Source organism: Nansenia antarctica, assembly GCF_963989245.1.
Source record: "Nansenia antarctica genome assembly, chromosome: 7".
NCBI classification, from domain to species: domain Eukaryota; kingdom Metazoa; phylum Chordata; class Actinopteri; order Argentiniformes; family Microstomatidae; genus Nansenia; species Nansenia antarctica.
The window spans coordinates 2,169,525-2,192,008 of NC_137677.1; the positions used below are offsets into that span (position 1 = coordinate 2,169,525).

Here is a 22,484-nt window from a genome sequence, read left to right on the forward strand (position 1 = left end):
TGGATACTGGATTCTGATTGGCTAGCAACAGTGGTAAATATCTCAACAACCCACAGTTCAGACCGCATTTCCAGTATCAATGCGCCTCCCAATCAATCTGATTCAGAACACCTGTGCTGACCTACAATGCAATCGTTGATCTTGTTTATGGGACTGTATTCTGTGGCGGAAGGATATATGTATTCTGAAACGATTAATGATTGTAAATAAATGAATTTAATATTAAAACTGTGTATTTATTTTTTATATTATGTGGTGGCTGTTGTAGAAAAGCAATTGACCATTCAAGGGCTTTTTTGAGATAGGTTGTTCCTGCTGTGATGTTCTGGTATGGTGGTATGGTATTAGGCATTAGCACTCATTTTAACTAAATTAAATAAGCTGTATTGAAAGGAAGCGAACGCATAAGCGCAGAGGGTTTTCCACAACCCTGTACCAGTGGTAAATGAGTCCACAACCCCCTTCCTCTCATGGTAAATTGCTTCCATTGCCAACACACTGAGACTAAACACACAGCAGAGAAACCAGCCTCAATTAAATCCTTTACATATCGTTGTTACATACAGTGTACGTCAACGCTCTTGGGCAAAATTCTCTCTCTATGTAAACAGCAACCACACATTCTACCCATAAAGTCAACAACACCAGGCCATATTTTGTTGTACATTTGTTCACTTTTACTCCCTTCACACATCTGTCACATCTGTCACATCTGTCACATCTGTCACATACCCGATGTTGGTGCCCTCTGGTATGACCCTCTGCCAGCCGCAGAGCATGGCGTACTGCACGGACGGCAGCAGGAAGCTCTTGGCGGCCAGCTTCAGCATGGTGTCGATGCCCTCCAGCCTCACCTCCGCACGCTCCAGCTGGGGGAGAACCAACGTCAACATCTGTCATCTACCGCCATCTCTACATTCATCCACTGCACCTCATCATCACCATCACCACCTATTCGTGAGCTTAGAATGATAAGGTTCTATCTCTGTTTAGAATGATAAGGTTCTATCTCTGTTTAGAATGATAAGGTTCTATCTCCGTTTAGAATGATAAGGTTCTATCTCCGTTTAGAATGATAAGGTTCTATCTCCGTTTAGAATGATAAGGTTCTATCTCCATTTAGGGCAGTTCAGAGATATTGAGCGTCAAAGTTTTTACATTCCATTACGTTTTGTGAGATGGAACCTTTGTATTTTATGAAATGTAAACATTTTAAAAATAACACCACACAGGCATTAATAAACACCTAATGGATCAGATTATGTAAAAAACAAAATTTTGACCAAAAATGTAGATAGAACCTTATAATTCTAACGTCACGTATTGTCTTTAATTCCACATCTGCTGCATGGCCCTCATTATCTCTGTATCCCTGCGCCCTCTTCTCCTCCGGGCGGGCGGGACCATAATTACTAATAAACCATATGTTTCAGACTGAGACCCACCTGTTTCAGGAGACACTTCCTCATCTTCTCCACGTCCAGCGGCTCTTCCTTCAGAGCGAACTCCACGATGATGCTCATGAGGCTGGACTGGGAGAAGACGCCCTGCACGCTGTGCTTCAGCCACTTGTACTTCTGGACGTTGGACACGGTGTTGAGCAGCGGCTGCCACTTGTCCTGCTGTAGAACACACACAGGTCACTGAAACCCATTCATATACAGGGTTCCTACAAGTTTCAATAAGTTAAATTTAATACCTTTTTTAGACCTCTTTGAATGGAATTTTAGACCTATTCGTGACACCGTGTGATAGCTTTTTGTCATCCTCGAGGTGATGAAATTAGGGATTTCACTGCCATACAGACAAAAAAGTCTGAAGGATAATTAATATAAAATAAATAAGTCCCATAATTACTCAAAAGTAAATGTATTAACATGAACAGTTAACTGTAGAAAATCACTTCGACGTGAAGAGAACAAAGTGCACAAAAGCTTCTTTCTAATTCCTAATCTAATTTTTTTAAGAAGTAGCACCTCATTCTTTAGACCTAATTAGAACGAATCCCTTGTGTTTAAGTCGTTTTTAGGCCTTATAAATCGGATTGCTTTATTTTAGACTTTAAGGCTTTTTTTAAGACCAGTGCGGGAACCCTGATATACTGTATGCATGCATGGCACAAAGGCTGGATACTTTTACCCACATTTGACCTAAAGTATACTTGTATTGACAATTGCAACAAAAACCACAGCCTTGTGATAGGCAAATGTGTGCTAGTGACACAAAGTGATGGCTACAACTCATGACTTAATTTCTCCCGTTGTCACCATCAACTAGCAGAGAGATTAGACCAGCTCTGACACGCTGGCTGCACTGTGAATAGAAACACACACATGGCAGCTGGGAGAGGGGGTGACAAATACAGACAACTCATTTCAAAGAGTGAGGTGTGATAAAGAGATATGTGAGAGGAGAGAGCGAGCGATAGAGAGAGACAGAGAGAGAGAGAGAGAGAGACAGAGAGAGAGAGAGAGAGAGAGACAGAGAGAGAGAGAGCGAGCGATAGAGAGAGAGACACAGAGAGAGAGACACACAGAGAGAGACACACAGAGAGAGACACACAGAGAGAGACACACAGAGAGAGAGACAGAGAGAGAGAGAGAGAGAGAGAGACACAGAGAGACAGAGAGAGAGAGAGAGAGATGAGTACCGTGGGTGTCTTGTTAGTGGCCGGTTTCCTGTCGGCCGGGGTTGGGCTGACAGTGACGCAGAGTTCCTCCTCGTTCTCTAGTTTTGGCTCCTCCACATCAGCAGACTCTGACTTCTTGGGCACTGAAAAAGCAACGCACAACAACGCATTAAACATCAACAGAGAATGCATCAATACATTCACACCATAAAGCCCAATCCCTATGAAGTATAGATTCCATCTCCATAAGACGGAACACCTGGACCCCCACCAATCCGGCTTCATGGCTGGGCACTCCACTAAGACTGCTCTCCTTGCTGTCACAGAAGCCCTCCACTCTGCTCAAGCTTCCTTCCTCTCCTCTGTTCTCATTCTCCTGGACCTGTCTGCTGCCTTCAACACAGTCAAACACCATATCCTTCTCTCCATCCTCTCAGAACTGGGCCCCAGACCCATCTCTTCAGGTTACACCTTAACCGCTCCTCCTGAGACATCTACTACCCCCCAGCACAGTGTCTCCTGAATAGATGTGGTCGGACTGATTTCCTTGCAGGATCTCATTTTTAACACCTAGCACCTCATTTTTGGGCTGAATAACTGAAATTTGAGACCTTTTTAGGCCTTAAGGCCAATGCACACAGCGTGCGATTTCTGTTGCGCGTCAACATTCCATTTTGAAGTTTGAATGGAAGTCTATGAGAACATCGCATCTCAACACACACGGCCCCGATTTTAATCGCACGGCAAAAATTCGATTCCATTCATTTTGAAGCTAACATTTGCAAAATTTGACAGTGCGACAAAACTCGCACGCCGTGTGCTTTGTCCCATTCAAAATGAATGGAATCGAATTTTCGCCGTGCGATTAAAATCGGGGCCGTGTGTGTTGAGATGCGATGTTCTCATAGACTTCCATTCAAACTTCAAAATGGAATGTTGACGCGCAACAGAAATCGCACGCTGTGTGCATTGGCCTTTATAGATCGGATTGCTGGGTTTTAGACTTTAAGGCTTTTTAAGACCAGCGCGGGAACCCTGAAGAACCCTGAAGAACCCTGAAGAAAAGAAAGAGAGAGAGTTGTGCGGCCCACCTCTCTTCCTCCGGCGGTCTCTAATGAGCCTCTGGGTGATCCTCTTCCATCGAGGCTGGGCGCCCAGCAGCTTCAGCTTGGACACCATAGAGAGGTCGCTGCTCACCGCCGGGCGCAGCTCGTTGAAGAGGAAACGCAGACGCTCGATGACCGGAGCGCACACCTCCTTATAGGAGCGACCCTGCTCCTGGTGGGTCTGATGGGAAGAACATAGGGAAATATTTATAATATAGAATATCGTGAGTTCAGAATGATAAGGTTCTATCTCCGTTTAGGGCAGTTCAGAGATATTGAGCGTCAAAGTTTTTACATTCCATTATGTTTTGTGAGATGAAACCTTTGTATTTTATTAATTACTAACTAAAAAATGTCAACATTTAAAAAAAAACACGACACAGGCATTAATAAACACCTAATGGATCAGATTATGTACAAAACTACATTTTGACAAAAATGGAAATAGAACCTTATAATTCTAACATCACAATATGAATATACTGTATATAATATGAAAATAAAAAAACCGATTACAGCATTATCATTTTAGAGGGGATTACATTATTTACTTTCAATGCAGGGGTGGTGTCAAATAACATGAGAGCCTGAACTAGACCTTGATTAAGGAGCACTTGGCCTGGTACACCATGCGACACACGTCAATCACAGCCCTGGGCAGGGAGCGCTGCTTCCCCTGGTCCACGGCCAGCGTGCACTGACTGACCAGGGAGAGGGCGATGTGACCTATCAGAGAGGCAGGAGGAAAGGTCAGTCACCCAGGAACACACTTCTATGAATGAACACCATCTTATCTTATCGCTGGTGGAATGAGCTTCCCACGGCTGTCAGAACCAGAGTCACTACCCATCTTCCGTCGGAGACTGAAGACCTCCATCTCTTCAGGTTACACCTTAACTGCGTCTCCTGAGACACCCGCTTTCCCCTTTACTGTGTCCCCTATTACTTCTACTGCCCTCCTTGTACTGTCTCTCTGTTCTCCAATGTCTATACCGGTATATAAAAAAAATAAAAAATAAAAAAATAAAAACTTTTCCTTCCATCACTGAGACTGCCAATGGCCCCGGGCCTGAGCTGGATTACTCTTCCTGCTACGACTGGTGGACTGATGATTCACTTGCTTAGTCAAATGTATTGATTGTAAGTCGCTATGGAATAAGGCGTCTGCTAAATGCCAAAAATGTAAATGTAAAACTAACAGTATGGAGGTAGCAACGTCACCATAATGCACCAGAAACTCAAACTTCTCAACATAAACGTAATATTCCCAAAAAACATTTCAACGACCACAATGACGGATAGCTCCCAAATTAGCTCCCATTCCCCCCCACCCCCACCCCCACCCCCCCCCGTTGTGAGGGCGGTTGCTAGGTTACCGAGGTCCTGGTGTTTGAGCAGGCAGCATAGCAGCAGGCGGCCCACCTCCTCCACAGGGTGCTCCAGGGGGAAGGTGATGGGCGTGATCAGGTGGTACTGCTTACAGCAGCGCTCGATTTGGCATAGGAAGTCCTACCATGTCAGAAACAGTCACAGAGGAACACACAACATCAGCTCCGTCCTTATGTCTCAGAGTGGACAGAAAGCTATCCAAACAGAGTGAATAAAGTCATTGATGTTCTAAGGATCTCCGGACCTGGGGTGATAGGGACCTGGGGTGATAGGGACCTGGGGTGATAGGGACCTGGGGTGATAGGGACCTGGGGTGATAGGGACCTGGGGTGATAGGGGGTGATAGGGACCTGGGGTGATAGGGACCTGGGGTGATAGGGACCTGGGGTGATAGGGGGTGATAGGGACCTGGGGTGATAGGGACCTGGGGTGATAGGGACCTGGGGTGATAGGGGGTGATAGGGACCTGGGGTGATAGGGACCTGGGGTGATAGGGACCTGGGGTGATAGGGGGTGATAGGGACCTGGGGTGATAGGGACCTGGGGTGATAGGGACCTGGGGTGATAGGGGGTGATAGGGACCTGGGGTGATAGGGACCTGGGGTGATAGGGACCTGGGGTGATAGGGACCTGGGGTGATAGGGACCTGGGGTGATAGGGAATGGACTGGAACGCCCTCCCCCCCAACCACACCAGACAGGCCAACACCCTGCCAACATTTAAACAGGCCCTCAAAACCCACCTCTTCAAGCTCGCCTTCACCAGTTAACCCTCTCCCCCTCCCCTTCCCATGTGTCCCCAGCACTACCTCAATTAGGCCCCTTATACTTTCTTTTATTTATTTTCTGTGTCTTTTTATTATTACTACTCGATCTTTTCAGTTTGTAAAGCGTCTTTGAGTGTCCAGAAAAGCGCTATATAAGTCTAATGTACTATTATTATTGTTATTATTATTATTATTATTATAATAAGGATCAACTCTGGGTGTAGAACACGTTAACACGTCTTCTCCTGGGGCTGTCCGGTACCTTCACAGTGTGGTCCTGGGTGGTGTTGTCGGCGATGGCCTGGAGGAAGGGCTGTGCGTGGTCGTTGAGGGTCAGCCTGCGGGAGTAGAGCTTGGCCTTGTCGGGGGTGGCGGTCCCCTGGGAGCTGCAGTGGTCCTCGTCCTTCTCCTCGTTGTAGTTGTAGTGGATCTGGCTGGTCTGCAGACCCCCGGAGAAGATGGACGACTGGAGCCATTCTGAGTGGGAACGAAATGACACAAGCGCACCAGTTTTAAGCACTCAGATGTTCAGATGTGCAAATCAATAAAGTCAATAAGAATTCATTCAAGAGTTCAATTCATTCCCAATTCAGGTCCTGAACACAGCAAAGACCTAGGTTCTGGGCCCTGGACAGTCTGGACGGATTGTTGGCAGCTGCTGGACTGAAAAAATCAGGTGTAGTGCTGAGGCACAAATATGTACATTTCAAGCCTGCAAACTGCGACACTTTAAATAAATGTGCAATAACACTATTGTGCAATATGACAACCCTAGTCGTCTATCTGTACAGTATAGTACAGTGGATAGTGTACATAGCCTTTATTTATGTAAACCAGCTCCTTCCCTTCTTGTGATTTTTTTTTTAATTTTTTTTTTTAAAGTTTTTTTCTTCCCTAACACCAGGGGAGCCACCCCTCCTAAATTTCGTTGTTTGGTACCTGTACTGTAGCAATGACAATAAAGACCATTCATCCATTCATTCATTCATTCATTCATTCAAAAAATGAATTATAACAAAGAAAAACTAAACTGCACAGGGTTCGACAGTACGGCTTTTTTACTTGGATGAGATGGATTTTTTTACCTGTGTGCAGGAAGAACAACGGACGGCGCAGGCGCCAGACCAGACTAGATGATCTTGTGGAGTGAAGATATTATCAAAGCGTAAGGGTGATCGACAGGCGCGTACGCTTTGATAATATCTTCACTTCACACGATCATCTAGTCTTGTCTGGCGACATCCTGCGCCGTCTGTTGTTCTTCCTGCACACAGGTAAACTGATCCAGGATCCAGCAGCGTCGTCGGGCTCGCGCAAACAAACCCGGCGAATGTTTTACTTGCTCCGGGCAAGCGGGCAAGCGTTACTGTCGAACCCTGCTGCATTATGATGTACTCACTGGCACATTCTATCTCCATGGGGGACAGCGGCGTGCTCATGGCCAGGTAGGAGGCGTGGAGGCCCAGCAGAAGACCCAGGTTCCTCTCCGTGTCGATCAGGGGGGAGGAGAGGCTGCTGAGGTCTGGGGTGGTGACCGTCTCCTGGTTGGGCTGGGCACAGAGGACAGACCGTTAGGACAGGACAGGAGACAGAGGACAGACCGTTAGGACAGGACAGGAGTACATTCTGAGACTCCAAAAGCATATATTTGTCATGTCCATATTAATACAGTGAACCCTTCCACACATCTTGATTCATATATTTCTGTATCCTAGACTCATAGACCTCATATCACTACACATAGATATACGCCTGCATTGCATTCACACACACACACACAGACACAGACACAGACACAGACACAGACACAGACACAGACACACACACACACACACACACACACACACACACACACACACACACACACATACACATACACACCCCCCCCACCCTTTTTCTTTATTTTCTAAATCTTTACTTTATTTCTGGCACTATGTCTCTTAGGGCCGGTTTCACAGACAAGGCTTAAGCCTAATCCTAGACTAAAAAACATCTTCAATGGAGATTTTACATTGAAAGTGTGATTTAGTCCAGGACTAGGCTTAAGCCTTGTCTCTGAAACCGGCCCTTAATGTTTTTGTTGATGGTTAATTTTTGCTTTGTGTGTCTTGCTTTGAACCACATTCATAGACCTTAATAAGTGTACAACTAAAAGCTAAAAGAATGGAAAGTAAAAAAAAAAAAAAAAGAGAACAGGACAGGAGACAGGGAGGGCAAAGAAAAGTCGAAACATCCCCAAAAGCATATAGAAAATAGTGTAACCTAACGACACACCTCCATGTACTGGCCGACACAGAACGCTTGCATGGACTCCCGGGTGTCCTCGAACTGCAAGGCCGCTTCTAACGCCACTACAGGATCTTCTCCTGCAAACTGGGCTGTGGAGGGGGAGGGGGAGGTGGAGGGGGAGGTGGAGGGGGAGGTGGAGGGGGAGGTGGAGGAGGGGGAGGAGGAGGAGGAGGAGGAGGAGGGGGAGGGGGGGGTGGAGGGGGAGGGGGAGGTGGAGGAGGGGGAGGAGGAGAGGGAGGAGGAGGAGGAGGAGGAGGGGGATGTGGAGGGGGAGGGGGAGGGGGGGGTGGAGGGGGATGTGGAGGGGGTGTGGAGGGGGAGGGGGAGGGGGAGGGGGGGGTGGAGGGGTGTGTGGAGGGGGGTGTGGAGGGGGAGGGGGAGGTGGAGGGGGAGGTGGAGGGGGAGGAGGAGGAGGAGGAGGAGGAGGAGGGGGGGGTGGAGGGGGAGGTGGAGCGGGAGGTGGAGGGGGAGGTGGAGGGGGAGGAGGAGGAGGGGGAGGAGGGGGAGGAGGAGGTGGAGGAGGAGGTGGAGCGGGAGGTGGAGGGGGAGGTGGAGGGGGAGGAGGAGGGGGAGGGGGAGGTGCCGTGTTAGAGCCAGACAAGCGTTCAAGAACGAAACACATTTGTGAATTTTAAAAAATATAAAATGGAGTTGCACTGACATTTCAATGAACGATGAACGATGAACGCAATTTGCCCAAGATGTACGTTGTTTAAAAACAAACAACAACAACAACAACTTCATTACCCAGGATGCTGTTCCCGGTAAGCGACTGGGCCTGGAAGTCTTTGATGTCGTAGACCTTGCCCTCGATGACGGTCCAGAAGCCCCCGTCCTTGTTGTGGTTCTCCAGATCGGCCTTGCGGATGAGGGACACCTCCTCGTTGTTCTTGGAGTTCTGCCCTGCGAAGAACGAGCCTGCCGCAGCAGAGTAGAGGCTAGTCACAGGCTAACCCACACCACCACACAGCAGAGGCTAGTCACAGGCTAACCCACACCACACAGCAGCGGCTAGTCACAGGCTAACCCACACCACCACACAGCAGAGGCTAGTCACAGGCTAACCCACACCACACAGCAGAGGCTAGTCACAGGCTAACCCACACCACCACACAGCAGAGGCTAGTCACAGGCTAACCCACACCACACAGCAGAGGCTAGTCACAGGCTAACCCACACCACCACACAGCAGAGGCTAGTCACAGGCTAACCCACACCACCACACAGCAGAGGCTAGTCACAGGCTAACCCACACCACACAGCAGAGCAGAGCACAGGCTAGTCACATGCTAACCAGGGTTCCCACACCTTCTGAAACATCACATTCAAGCACCTTTCGGGGTCTTTCAAGACTCAATTCCCTCAAATTCAAGGACCCAACACGGCATAGTTTGAGACAGACCTAGATGAGAATTTATATAATAGGAACTATCCGCTCACAGACAACAATTCAAAAGAGAGGCTTGAATGTGTGAACACTAGATGGTCTCTTGCCTTCTCTACCACAGCACAGCAAAACAATATATTGTGAAATATGTGTTAAGTTAAGCAATACAGAGACTTATTTACTATTTATTATTACCCTATATATTTTTAAAGAGAGAGAGGGGGGAATTCAAGCACTTTCAATGACCCATGTCTATTTTCAAAAACATTTAAGACTTTTTTTTTTTTTTTTTTTTTATTCATAAACTTTCAAGGATTTCAAGGACCCGTGGGAACCCTGCATTCACTCCCCTCCAGCCCCCTCCAGCCTCTCCAGGCCTCTCAGCCCCCCTGCCGTACCCATGATGCCGGGCCAGGCCAGGTCCTCGTTGTCGTCCCTCTCGTGCCCGGGGGCCAGGTGGTTGAACCGGTCCAGGTGCTCCAGGAGGCCCGCCAGGAGGGGGATGGAGCCGGTCTCCTGCATCAGCCCGGCGTCGATGGTGATCAGCAGGATGACGGACACCACCAGCTCAGGCAGCAGCACGCCTACCAGAGACAGACGCACAACATCACATCAAATTTCTTTATTTGTTTATTCATTGGAAGGATCCCCATTAGCTATACCCATAGGCATGAGCTACTTTTAGTGGGGTCCACATTTAAAACATACATTACAAATAACATTTAACATATAAAACATACTTTAAATTACAAATATCAAACATTAAAATATATCGTAAATTATACAATTTTACATTTGGCATAATATAAAACACTTACATCTCTAGTTACATAAAAATAGAACAAATTACAACCATGTTAGAGAGGACTACACATTTCCATCGACGGTGCGTCACCATCTAGGGTCACAAGTTTCAAAAATCTAATGATTGATTGATTTATTGATTTAATTGACTGTTTCATAGGTGTCCATTGATTCATCATTCATTGTCAAGAGGGTCAGAAATAGGTACAATAAGAGACTTTTAGACCCCTGAGAGAATCAGAGAATCAGACTTACCGGTGAGGTCACCCTCGATGACTCGCGACACTTCGGCGAAGTGTCGGTGTCCGGTGAAGGCGATGCTGGTGGCCACGGGGAGGATGTCTCCTATGTGAGTACACAGCAGGGCGATGTACTTCTTCAACAGGGAGCCCACGCCCAGCAGCTCTGGGTCTGCAGGAGGGAGAAAGGTGCTTGTTACAAGCTTGCATGGATTCACCTGGCACTCGGGTCATGTTCTCACATGAACGTCTGAAAGACCCGGAGCAAGTGGATGAGTTTGTAACATTGTTGCATAAATGATTTCTCTGATTTGCGTTCTCACAGCCCTTCATGTAAACAAAGTAACATACGCAATCGAAGAAACAGACGTGGTAGTTGATTGGTCAGAGAAATAAAAAATTGCCCGTTCGTCCCGCTCTTATCCAGAGCAACACGCATGCGCTGTCGTTTTCCTATGGACTGCCTCGATGCGTCGTTTCTAATCGGAGCGAAACCACCCTTTTCAAGCGGAGCATGCGTTGGCTAATTTTGTCCTAAACTCTGATTCCAAGCAAATGTTCTAGTGAGAACACACCCTTAAATGTCAATATTTAAAAACAAATGGCCAAAACAAATGGCCTTATGAACAAAAAATGTACATGAAGCTGTGTGGTCTGACACAGCAAGTGAAAGTCTGAGAGCAGAATGACTAGAGTAAAAACCTGCTTGTGTTAAAAGACGGTTTATGCTTGGTCATGCACTCACGTACAGATGTCAGATGCAGAGCAGAGGTCAAATGAAGCTCCATACTATGATGCTGTGCGCCTCCCAAATGTCATCACTATGCGAACGGCTCCGTCTAGCTTTGCATTGACGTAATTGGCTGATGCACTAAATCATACGCCCTGATATCTGTGGAGGCCACATCCACGTAAACGCTGCACAGGACACAGCAGACACCAGATTGGCCATAAAAACTAAAACTATCTGATAAAAATTAAAATCAGATTCAGTGTTTCCCCGAGGTTTGCTGCCTTGGGGGGGTGGCATGGACCGTGGCATGGACCCCCCCCCCCCCAGGGGGTAAGACCCTGCGACATACCAGCGTCATGTCCAGGGGGTGTACTAACTTGTACATTAAGCCGCCTCACGCTACGGAAACAGGAGATAGGCTCCTGCCCTATGGGCCATTAGGCTCCAGAACCATCGGTTCTCAAGGCTACTTACTTATGTGGTCTTGACTACCTGTCCACTTTCTCACCTGGTTCTTGCTCTCTCTCTCTCTGGTGTGCTGACTCCATCCTGTAGAGTATTTCTAATCTAATAAGAGGCATAAATTGATCCATATCAATTTATAACATAATTATAATTGAATATTGGATTGCTGTGGGCAATCCAGTCAGATAATGTCATTTTGACTTTACTCTCTCACCTGAAAAAAATGTCCAACTATAAAAAACTGACATTTCCAATGCTTCAATCAACTGTCCATGTACTGTAAATATGCCATTATGGTATTACCATGAAGCCCAACTCTAGCAGAATAAGAAAGATAGTATATCTACTTTAAGTAAAATAATAAAGTGCCTCCAGTTAGCTCTTTAGCTGGCAAGTGTGCAAGGAGACTAAGCTCATCTCATCACCTCTGAGCTAGCTAGCTTGCTAGTTCTTTGACACTATTTACACTATGGAACTATAGTCACACACTTTCTAGTCACGATAATAACGACCAATTTTAACCAACTTTCTCTGTCAGAACACTCAGCAATTATATTTGCTAACGTTTCAACTTGCTTACTTTCAATCTGCAGACATCACAGCCGGCAAAAACTCTCGAGCGTCTCGCGCACACTCGCGCACACACTCGTCTCGCGCACAATCTTGTATTATTCTCCAGCGCGGCACAGTGCGAAACGAAGTGTGGAGATAGGTTTGACTATGCGAGACTACTGGCGGACTAATGTTACCAATGAGCCTATGGGCTTGTGTGACGGCCCTGGCCCCATATTGTGTCCTGGCCTGTAATAAACATCTGTTTCCCTGTCTGCAGAGAGTACTCCTGCTGGACAGGGTTACTAATCAGCAGAATGCAGGTCAGCTGGTGGACAGCTGATTGTGCCCCACCTGGTTCCAGGATCCAGGGCATAAAAGATCTATGCAGGCCTCAGTATTGAGGCCCCCTTCTAGGCACCATTATTTTCTATTCTTTGTTTGTTCCTTGTTTCACACCATGCAACACTCACCTTACCACTTTCCACTACACTCACATTACACCACTGATTTACTGACTACCACACCTCATCTTATTATTGTTATATAGGCCTCATTTAGTTTACAATAAACATTTTCTTATCATTACTTTAAGATCGTGTGTGTGTCTCCCGTTTTTGTCATGGTCATGAGCCTGGCCGTGACAAATTGGGGGCTCCGTCCGTTTTTGTTTTTCTAGCATTATTTTGATCACCTTTTGGTAAGTAAATATTGCTTTTTTTTCTATTGAATTCTACCCGGTCGTTTGACTTTTTTGCTTAATTGATGGTTAAAACATTGTGGTTCATTACTTGTGGTGCGACTCCCATGGCTTGTTGCCTTGATTGGCAGGGGGTGCCTTGTTAAGTTAATAAGCGCGTGTCTCTGTTAGTAGCCTAGGCAGAGATTTTGGTGAATGAACTGCAAACTGGTGTCGTAGTCAATTCCCCACCAGTTCAAAATTATCGCCTGCGGGTGTTTTTTTTTGAAAGCCTTGAGTGGCATATTAAGCATTTTTGAGACACACTTATCGCATTTTTGTATATAATAGCCTATTGTTAATTGATCTGCGCGATCGTTTTGTTTGTAATGGTGCTTAGATAGTTTTTTTTCTATTGGGGCAAGAGGGTGTATACAATTGGCTGTCAGTTGCGCACATGTAGGCTACGGGGCTGCCCTGGTAGGTTTACGGTCTCTCTCCTTTGAGTCTGGCTGAGCGTTTTTCTGTAGTGTTGCGGTACGGCGGCTAGAGCAATTGTCTCGGGGACACATTCTTAGCTGTCAGGTGGGCGACCAGCTTGCTGGGGGTCTAACCGGGCTGACGAGTTAGTGTTTAAAGATCCTCCCGCTAACGCATGAAGACTAGGGTTGAGCTTACTCAGTCAGGTCCTGGGGTAGGCAGTCAGATAGGGGCATGCTCCGTTGCGAGGTTGTCAATTTCCTCTGATGCGCGCTGAGTTGTCAGTGTATACGTCATCTTGGGTCCATAGGCCTACATTGTCCTGTACTTAATATTGTGATTTAATTAAATAAAAATGTCTGGAGTAGAGGGGTTTATAGCAGCTCCATCCTATGACTTATTGTACCGTTTTACTAAAGCTCAATTGTTATTGGTTGCAAATCATTATGATGTAGCGGTGGTAGAACAAAAGAAACATGAGCTTAGGGCATGTTTAGAGTCGAAACTGGTCGAGATGGCAATTTTGCCACAGCCTGTCAAGGGTTCATCTTCGCCTGTTGCTAAGCACCCTTTTACATTTGACCAGGAAAAAGAATTGCTCAAACTGAGATTAGACCAGGAATTTGCACTTGAGAAAATGAAATGTGAAATCCAAATGCAAACTGTGGAGTTAGAGAGACATAGGTTGAATTTGATTGAAGACGGTAAAATCAGTAGTGAAGTCTTAAGTAGTGGGGGTTCTTTTGCTTCCAGGGGAGCAAATAGAGGCTTATTTGATATAGCAGGAAACTTGAAACTTTTACCTAAATTTAATGAAAGGGATCCTGACTCGTTTTTTTCGTTGTTTGAGCGCCTCGCTGACACTCGTGGTTGGCCAGATGCTGAACGCACCCTCATGTTACAATGTGTTTTTACAGGTCGAGCACAGTTGGCATATTCGTCCCTGAGCCGTGAGGATTCTCTGATTTATGAGAAAGTGAAGTCTGCAGTGCTTAAATCTTATGAACAGGTTCCGGAGGCCTACAGACAGAAATTTAGGAATTGGAGGAGAAACAAGAGTCAGACACATCTTGAGTTTACAAGAGAATTAGTTTTGCATTTCAATCGCTGGTGCAAGGCGTCTGATGTAGATGATTTTGATGATTTGTGTGATCTGATTGTACTGGAGCAATTTAAAAATGCTATTCCCCAGAATATAGCCACCTATATTAGTGAAAAGCAGGTGACTACTCCTGCTGAAGCTGCTGCGTTGGCAGATGATTTTACATTGATTCATAGCAGGGGTAGGTTTGGAGAGCCGCGCACGTTTGGTGAGTCTCGCGCTTATGTGCCAGAGCCTGGGTTTCAGAGGAGTACCTTTGGTTTTGATATGCCACCTGCTGGTCAGTCAGTTGCAACTGATTTTGGTCGTAGAGGTCAGAATAGTTCAAGGAGTTATGAGAATCAGAATAGTTCAAGGAGTTATGAGAATCAGAATAGTTCAAGGAGTTATGAGAAAGTGTGCAGTCACTGCCATAAAAAGGGGCATGTTAAATCTGAATGCTATGCTTTAAAGTCTAGAGGTAAGCCTTGGGCTCCAGTGTCTCATGGGGATGGGGCTAAAGGGGCTGGTTGCGCGGCGCCGGTGGTGCAGCGGGTTAAGTCTGCTGCCCAAGCCTGTGATTCGCTGTCCCAGGTGCGCTCTACACATGTTGAGTCTCCACAATCCTCTGACCTTGAATCTTACTTGCCATTCCTTACAGATGGTTTGGTGTCCCTCGTCGGTGGGGATGAGAAGGTCCCAGTAAACATTTTACGGGATACTGGGGCATTTGATTCGTTTATTTTAGCTTCTGCTTTGCCATTTTCTGATGCCTCTGACACAGGTGACTCCATTCCCATTCGTGGTATGGGTTTGGCTGTATTGCATGTTCCTCTGCACAGAATAATTCTTTCATCTGATTTGTTTCAGGGTGAGATGACTGTGGGTGTGCGCCCAGCGTTGCCCTGTGAGGGGGTGACCATGATCATGGGTAATGGCTTGGTTGGTGCACGAGTGTGGGCAGATGTGGCGCCACCTGTGGTGGTTACGTCTGTGCCAGTATTTAAAAGCAAGCCTGATGAAAGTGAACGGGAGTTTCCTGAGGTGTTCACTGCGTGTGCCGTAACTCGTGCCATGAGCCGTGCCACGCCTGACCCTGACAAAATGGTGGATGATGTGGAGCATGTGATATCACTGTCTGATTTTCCCCTGTCTGTCCCTCACAGTGAACTGGTGAGAGAGCAGCGGGCAGATCCAAGTCTGAAAGAGCTGTTTGAGGGAGCTCTCCCTGCTGGGGGGGTGAGGAACAGCGCCCATGCCTATTTCATTCACAATGAGGTATTGGTGAGGAAGTGGGTTCCCCATGGCGTTGAGTTTGTGGGAGACCCCATTTACCAAATTGTTGTGCCCTCCAAGTATCGCAGCTTGGTTCTGCAGGTGTCACATGATGAGGGTGGACACCTAGGAGTTTCTAAGACCTATGATCGCATCCTCCGTTACTTCGTTTGGCCTCGCCTTAAGAGGGATGTGGCAGCCTATGTAAAAACATGTCATACATGTCAGTTGACAGGAAAGCCGAATCAGAGCATTACACCGGCTCCATTGAGTCCGATTCAGGCAACCAGTCAACCGTTTGACCATCTCATTATTGATTGTGTAGGTCCCCTCCCTCCGTCTCGTACTGGGGCTAAGTATTTGCTGACAGTTATGTGCCAGGCTACCAGGTATCCTGCAGCTTATCCCTTACGCAATATCACCACCAAGTCTGTAGTCCGTGCCTTGACTCAGTTCATTTCAATCTTTGGCATACCAAAAATCATCCAGTCTGACCAGGGTTCTAATTTCTCTTCCCATCTGTTCGCTCAGGTCCTGAAACAGCTGCGCGTTAAGCACAACAGGGCGTCAGCCTATCACGCGCAGAGCCAGGGCGCATTGGAGCGATTCCATGCAACTTTGAAATCTTTGTTGCGCGCCTACTGTACTGAGCTGGACGGAGATTGGGAGGAGGGGCTTCCTTGGATGATGTTAGCCGCCAGGGAGGTGAGCCAGGAAAGTACGGGTTTTAGTCCCAATGATCTGGTGTTCGGACACACAGTACGTGGCCCCTTGGCCGTTATCCAAGATGATTGGAAAGAGTCCGAACCACCAAAAAACTTGCTTAGTTACGTACTTGGCTTTAAGCATAGGCTTTATGAAGCCGGTGAGCTGGCAAAAGAAAAACTAGCTAGTGCACAAAAGAAAATGAAACGCCTTTATGACCGCCGAACTGAGCCACGGAAGTTTAGCCCGGGTGATCAGGTTCTGGCACTCTTGCCCATGGTTGATTCCCCCTTTTGTGCTAAATTTACTGGTCCACATACTGTAGTAAAGCAAGTGTCTGATCTTAATTACCTGATTGCTACACCTTTGCGTAGGAAGCCTAATCAGCTCTGCCACATTAATTTATTGAAACCGTATTATGACCGTGTGTCTGATTCTGTGGAGCAGGCGTCAGTTCCTGTTCGTCCGGCGTGTGTAGCCAGTACAGTAGGGGATTCCCCTCAGGTGGTGGCAGAGCCTGAGGAGGATGGCCTATCCAGTCCCGACCAGGAGTTGTTGACTGGAAGATTGAAAAATTCAGAGTCCCTTCGTGATCTTGGGAGCTCGTTGGGGCATTTAACAGAGGTTGAATGTACCCAACTGCTGCATCTTGTTAAGGATTATCCATCCATTTTTACGTCACATAAAAGGGAAGGACAATGTAGTGGCAGATGCATTGTCCAGGGCCCCTTGTTAAAATTGTTTTTGTGTTAACTAATTTCCTGTTTTTACCCTTCTACTGTTCCTGCTCCTCTTAATTATGGCTTCATAGGTACCTGTTGCCGAGGTTGGAGTAATGGTGGTTGGTCCTGAATACAGGTGATCTGGGTTTGTTCGTTTATATATTATTTTACTGTGGTGTGTTTCCCTGTTGTTCAGTGTTCCCTTGGGGACCCTGTTTCTATGGGAGGGGGTGTGACGGCCCTGGCCCCATATTGTGTCCTGGCCTGTAATAAACATCTGTTTCCCTGTCTGCAGAGAGTACTCCTGCTGGACAGGGTTACTAATCAGCAGAATGCAGGTCAGCTGGTGGACAGCTGATTGTGCCCCACCTGGTTCCAGGATCCAGGGCATAAAAGATCTATGCAGGCCTCAGTATTGAGGCCCCCTTCTAGGCACCATTATTTTCTATTCTTTGTTTGTTCCTTGTTTCACACCATGCAACACTCACCTTACCACTTTCCACTACACTCACATTACACCACTGATTTACTGACTACCACACCTCATCTTATTATTGTTATATAGGCCTCATTTAGTTTACAATAAACATTTTCTTATCATTACTTTAAGATCGTGTGTGTGTCTCCCGTTTTTGTCATGGTCATGAGCCTGGCCGTGACACTTGCCACTCGCCAGATTCGGGTTGGGTGTGTTTAAAAAACGCAGATATTTTAGCCTGCTTGTCAGATGGTTGGTGTTTACATCCGTAATAATTCCTCTTTCTAAGGGGGGCGGGTGGTTCCGTTAAAGACTCACTGTATCCGTTGACGTGCTCTTCGCCTTTGACCCCCAGGTAGAGTTTGCTGACCAGCAGTCTCTGGAAGCGCAGCAGCAGGTCGAGAGACGCCGAGCGCTCCTTGCTGACGTTCTCCGGGTCTGAACAGTTTGAGATCCGCCGGACCACGTCCTTTAGTCTGGCGATGGTCTGAGAGGCGATGTTCCTGTGGACGACAACAACAACTCTGGATGAACCTGCTGTTAAATAACCACTAAGACTGGAGATGATTTAGACCCTGAAGAACTTCAGTCATAGGTCATAAGGGGGCCCACGGTCTAGGCCAGTAGTGTAGTCTACGTGGTACGCAGGACTACGCCGTATACCCACTAGGAAAGGCCAAGGATTTCCATATACCCACTTAAAAATGTGTGAGGATACGTAACAGCGTTTTGTGACCATTGGGACTGACTATAGCGTCATATACCATCAACGGGGGGGAGATGCGACATGAAATATGTCAAAATGCAGCACTATCATGCACAGATCAGCCTTATAACATGTAATGTTAGATATATTGTATAACATTAGACAGGGAGCGCAGATTTATTTTTTATGGCGTTCTGAAATGAACAATATGAGGCTGGGAGGGGAAAATCACAAAATACCCACTAGAAACAACTAGACTACACCACTGGTCTAGGCCCACATTGGGCCCAGCTTGGAGGGGGAGAGGGTGGGTAAAGCGTGGGTAGTACCTCAGCAGCTGCTGCACCAGCTGCACCAGAGGCAGGCTCTGCTTCCCTGCGGACTCGTAGATGCCGGTGTTGATGAGGTCTTTGTCCAGGGTGGTGCGGCAGCGGTGCAGCGTGGAGGCGTTGGCCTCCTGCTCGTCGACCTCCTTCTCCTTCTGCGCCTCCTTCTTAGCCTCGATGTCCTGGTTTAGGAGAAAGATTCATCATGGTTATGTCTCTGACATTGGTGGCAATGCCTCCTCCCCTGCACACACACACATTTGAACGATTCGCTTGATTATTGGCATATCTGTATTATTTATTTATTTTTTCAGTGTGGGGCAGTCCCACTCATATTTATTGGATAGAGATAGTGAAGGCAGACAGGAAAGTAAGGAGAAGAAGGGAGAGAGGGCATGTCAGCAGGGCATGGGCCGGATTCTAACCCATGCCGACATGGACATGTGTGCACTGTAGACCGCGGTGCTAGACCACTGGACCCCCCCAGGCCATGGCATACGTCTTTTTAATTGACCTTTTATGTTTTTGCTTCTCGTCTCGCTGGTTTTTTCATTTTTATGTAGCCATTTGTTTTCTTTGTCATGTCTGTCTTTGTTAGAATAGGTATAGCATAGAGTACAGCACAGTGTTTTATCTGTACAGTATAGTATAGTGGATAGTGTATATAGCCTTTACTTATGTAAACCAGCTCTTTTCCCTTCTTGTTTTTAGTTTTTTTTTTCTTTCCTAGCACCAGGGGAGCCCCCCCTCCCAAATTTCGTTGTTTGGTACCTGTACTATATCAATGACAATAAAGACCATAAAGACCATTCATTCATTCATTGTTGGGAGCTAACCTGTCAAGATGTTGTGTTGTCTGAAAAACTTTAGTTTAGTGTAAGGACCACTTAAAAAGGAGAAAAGGGGGATATGGATGCCTTTGAGATGCCCTCAAAACATGGCTACAGAACGGCAAATCCATGTGATAGTCCCACTACCATTGAGAACCCAGCTTAGAGGATCACTTCACCCTAACCCTCTACAGAGATTCCTCTCTTACTGTCACGTCTGGCTGCATGTTGAACTGGAGCAGACAGACAGACAGACAGAGAAGTGTGCCGGGCATGAATAAATGAGAAGGCTGGGAGCGGGTCACATGACCCATGCGTAGACTGCGCGGATAGCAGACTGGCTATCCAAGAGGGTCCAAGTGGCGATCAGAGCAGGGCTGTGTGTGAGTGTGTGTGTGTGTGTGTGTGTGTGTGTGTGTGTGTGTGTGTGTGTGTGTGTGAGTGTGTGTGAGTGTGTGTGAGTGTGTGTGAGTGTGTGTGTGTGTGTGTGTGATCAGAGCAGGGCTGTGTGTGTGTGCGTGTGTCTGTATGTGTGTGTGTGTGTGTGTGTGTGTGTGTGTGTGTGTGTGTGAGAGTGTGTGACTACTACTGTAGTGTGAGACTCCACTGACCTGGATCTCAGCGGTGATGGCTGTGTGTGTGTGTGTGTGTGTGTGTGTGTGTGTGTGTGTGTGTGTGTGTGTGTGACTACCACTGACCTGGATCTCGGCGGTGATGGCTGCGTTCAGAGCCGACTCCAGGCCTCCGTCGGCCATCAGGCTGCTGACCAGCAGGTCGATCATGAACCTCCGCCCGGGGCTGATGCTCATCTCGTTACCAGGCGCTGAGGAACCAGGGTATATACAGGAATCTTGAGGTTCATTTGAAAGTGACAGTTGGATCTAAGTGACAGTTGGATCTAAGTGACAGTTGGATCTAAGTGACAGTTGACACTAGAACAACCGTGTCTATGTTACCAGGGAAACAGACTTGTTCTTTCTCTAGAAGCTTTATTTCCTGTTTATTTGACATAGCAGCAGTACTAATTACCCAAATGGCAACTACATATACAAATACAACTCGTTTAGTGCTCTGTGTTGGCCAGTCTCTTCAGGTTACACCTTAACTGCTCCTCCTGAGACATCTACTGCCCCCCAGCACTGCATCTCCTGAAGACACCCGCTTTTCCCCTCTACTGTGTCCCCTATGACTTCTACTGCCCCCCTTGTACTGTTTCTCTGTTCTCCAGTGTCTATGTAGATATAAAAAAATAAAAATAAAAAACGTTTCCTTCTATCAATGGCCCCGGGCCTGAGCTGGATTACTCTTCCTGCTACGACTGGTGGATTGATGATTCACTTGCTTAGTCAAATGTATTGATTGTAAGTCGCTTTGGAAGAAGGCGTCTGCTAAATGCCAAAAATGTAAATGTGAATGTTGGCCAGTCTCACCTGTGTTGGGTAGCAATGAGGACAGAGCCCTGGCCCTCTCCTCTGCTGTGGGCAGCAGCACCGACCAGCCGCTCTGCAGGACGGCCTGGGCGGCGGCCTGCACCGTGTTGAGCACCCCGGCGTTGCTGGCCAGGACCACCACCGTCTGCTTCAGGTTGTTGAGCAGGCCGCTGCCCAGGCCCAGACCCAGCTCCTCAGGGTCCACCTGGTTACTGATGGCGGCGTGGAGCTGGGAGAAGAGAGAAACAAGTCGTGAGGTTAGAATTATAAGGTTCTATCTCCATTTTGGTCAAAATTTAGTTTTTTTACATAATCTGATTCATTAGGTGTTTATTAATGCCTGTGTGGTGTTATTTTTTAAATGTTAACATATTTGAGTTAGTAATTCATCAAATACAAAGGTTCCATCTCACAGAACATAATGGAATGTAAAAACTTTGACCCTCAATATCTCTGAACTGCCCTAAACGGAGATAGAACCTTATCATTCTAAACGGAGATAGAACCTTATCATTCTAAACGGAGATAGAACCTTATCATTCTAAACGGAGATAGAACCTTATCATTCTAAACGGAGATAGAACCTTATCATTCTAAACGGAGATAGAGCCTTATCATTCTAAACGGAGATAGAACCTTATCATTCTAAACGGAGATAGAACCTTATCATTCTAAACGGAGATAGAACCTTATCATTCTAAACGGAGATAGAACCTTATCATTCTAAACGGAGATAGAACCTTATCATTCTAAACGGAGATAGAACCTTATCATTCTAAACGGAGATAGAACCTTATCATTCTAAACGGAGATAGAACCTTATCATTCTAAACGGAGATAGAACCTTATCATTCTAAACGGAGATAGAACCTTATCATTCTAAACGGAGATAGAACCTTATCATTCTAAGCTCACGTAGTGTGTCCTGTCCTTACCTGGAGCCTGAGCAGGTTGAGCGTGGCGACCACCATGCACTCCTTCTCCTGCGGAGGCGGCCAATCAGAGCTGCCGTCCATCCCCTCGCTCACCTGCCGCAGGAGCAGGTCCAGCTGCTCGAAGGTGGCGGGGCAGACGTCCACCACGAAGGGCACGCGCTGCCCCACAGACCACTCAGAGCACGACGACCAGGCGAAACTCTGCAGACGAGACAGGTGTGTTAGCAGGGTTCCCCCAACAAGTCAAATTTAAGACTTTTTTTTAGACCTCTTTTTGGGGTTCCAGCTTGATTAAGTTCCGCGTAAATAGATGTGGTCAGACTGATTTCCTTGCAGGGTCTCATTTTTAAAGACCTAGCACCTAATTTTTAGACAGAATAACTGAAATTTGAGACCTTTTTAGGCTTTGTGAATTGGATTGCTGGATTTTAGACTTAAAGGCTTTTTAAGACCAGCGCGGGAACCCTGTGTTAGGTAC

At 46.8% G+C, this 22,484-nt stretch overlaps 1 protein-coding gene across 1 annotated transcript in view; it reads right to left on the reverse strand.

The window, feature by feature from the left end:
• herc2 (HECT and RLD domain containing E3 ubiquitin protein ligase 2) overlaps positions 1-22,484 on the reverse strand; it is a 102,147-nt gene that overhangs the window by 55,718 nt on the left and 23,945 nt on the right. The window contains exons 17-33 of the mRNA XM_080535446.1: positions 22,007-22,207; positions 21,072-21,300; positions 20,340-20,464; positions 18,815-18,993; positions 18,098-18,282; positions 10,626-10,781; positions 9,965-10,150; positions 8,927-9,097; positions 8,165-8,268; positions 7,290-7,440; positions 6,153-6,367; positions 5,112-5,244; positions 4,334-4,461; positions 3,721-3,916; positions 2,651-2,772; positions 1,446-1,622; positions 733-869 (exon numbers count right to left, since the gene is read on the reverse strand). Of these exons, the coding sequence (XP_080391572.1) occupies positions 733-869; positions 1,446-1,622; positions 2,651-2,772; positions 3,721-3,916; positions 4,334-4,461; positions 5,112-5,244; positions 6,153-6,367; positions 7,290-7,440; positions 8,165-8,268; positions 8,927-9,097; positions 9,965-10,150; positions 10,626-10,781; positions 18,098-18,282; positions 18,815-18,993; positions 20,340-20,464; positions 21,072-21,300; positions 22,007-22,207 (2,795 nt within the window). The remainder of the gene's footprint in view (positions 1-732; positions 870-1,445; positions 1,623-2,650; positions 2,773-3,720; positions 3,917-4,333; positions 4,462-5,111; positions 5,245-6,152; positions 6,368-7,289; positions 7,441-8,164; positions 8,269-8,926; positions 9,098-9,964; positions 10,151-10,625; positions 10,782-18,097; positions 18,283-18,814; positions 18,994-20,339; positions 20,465-21,071; positions 21,301-22,006; positions 22,208-22,484) is intronic.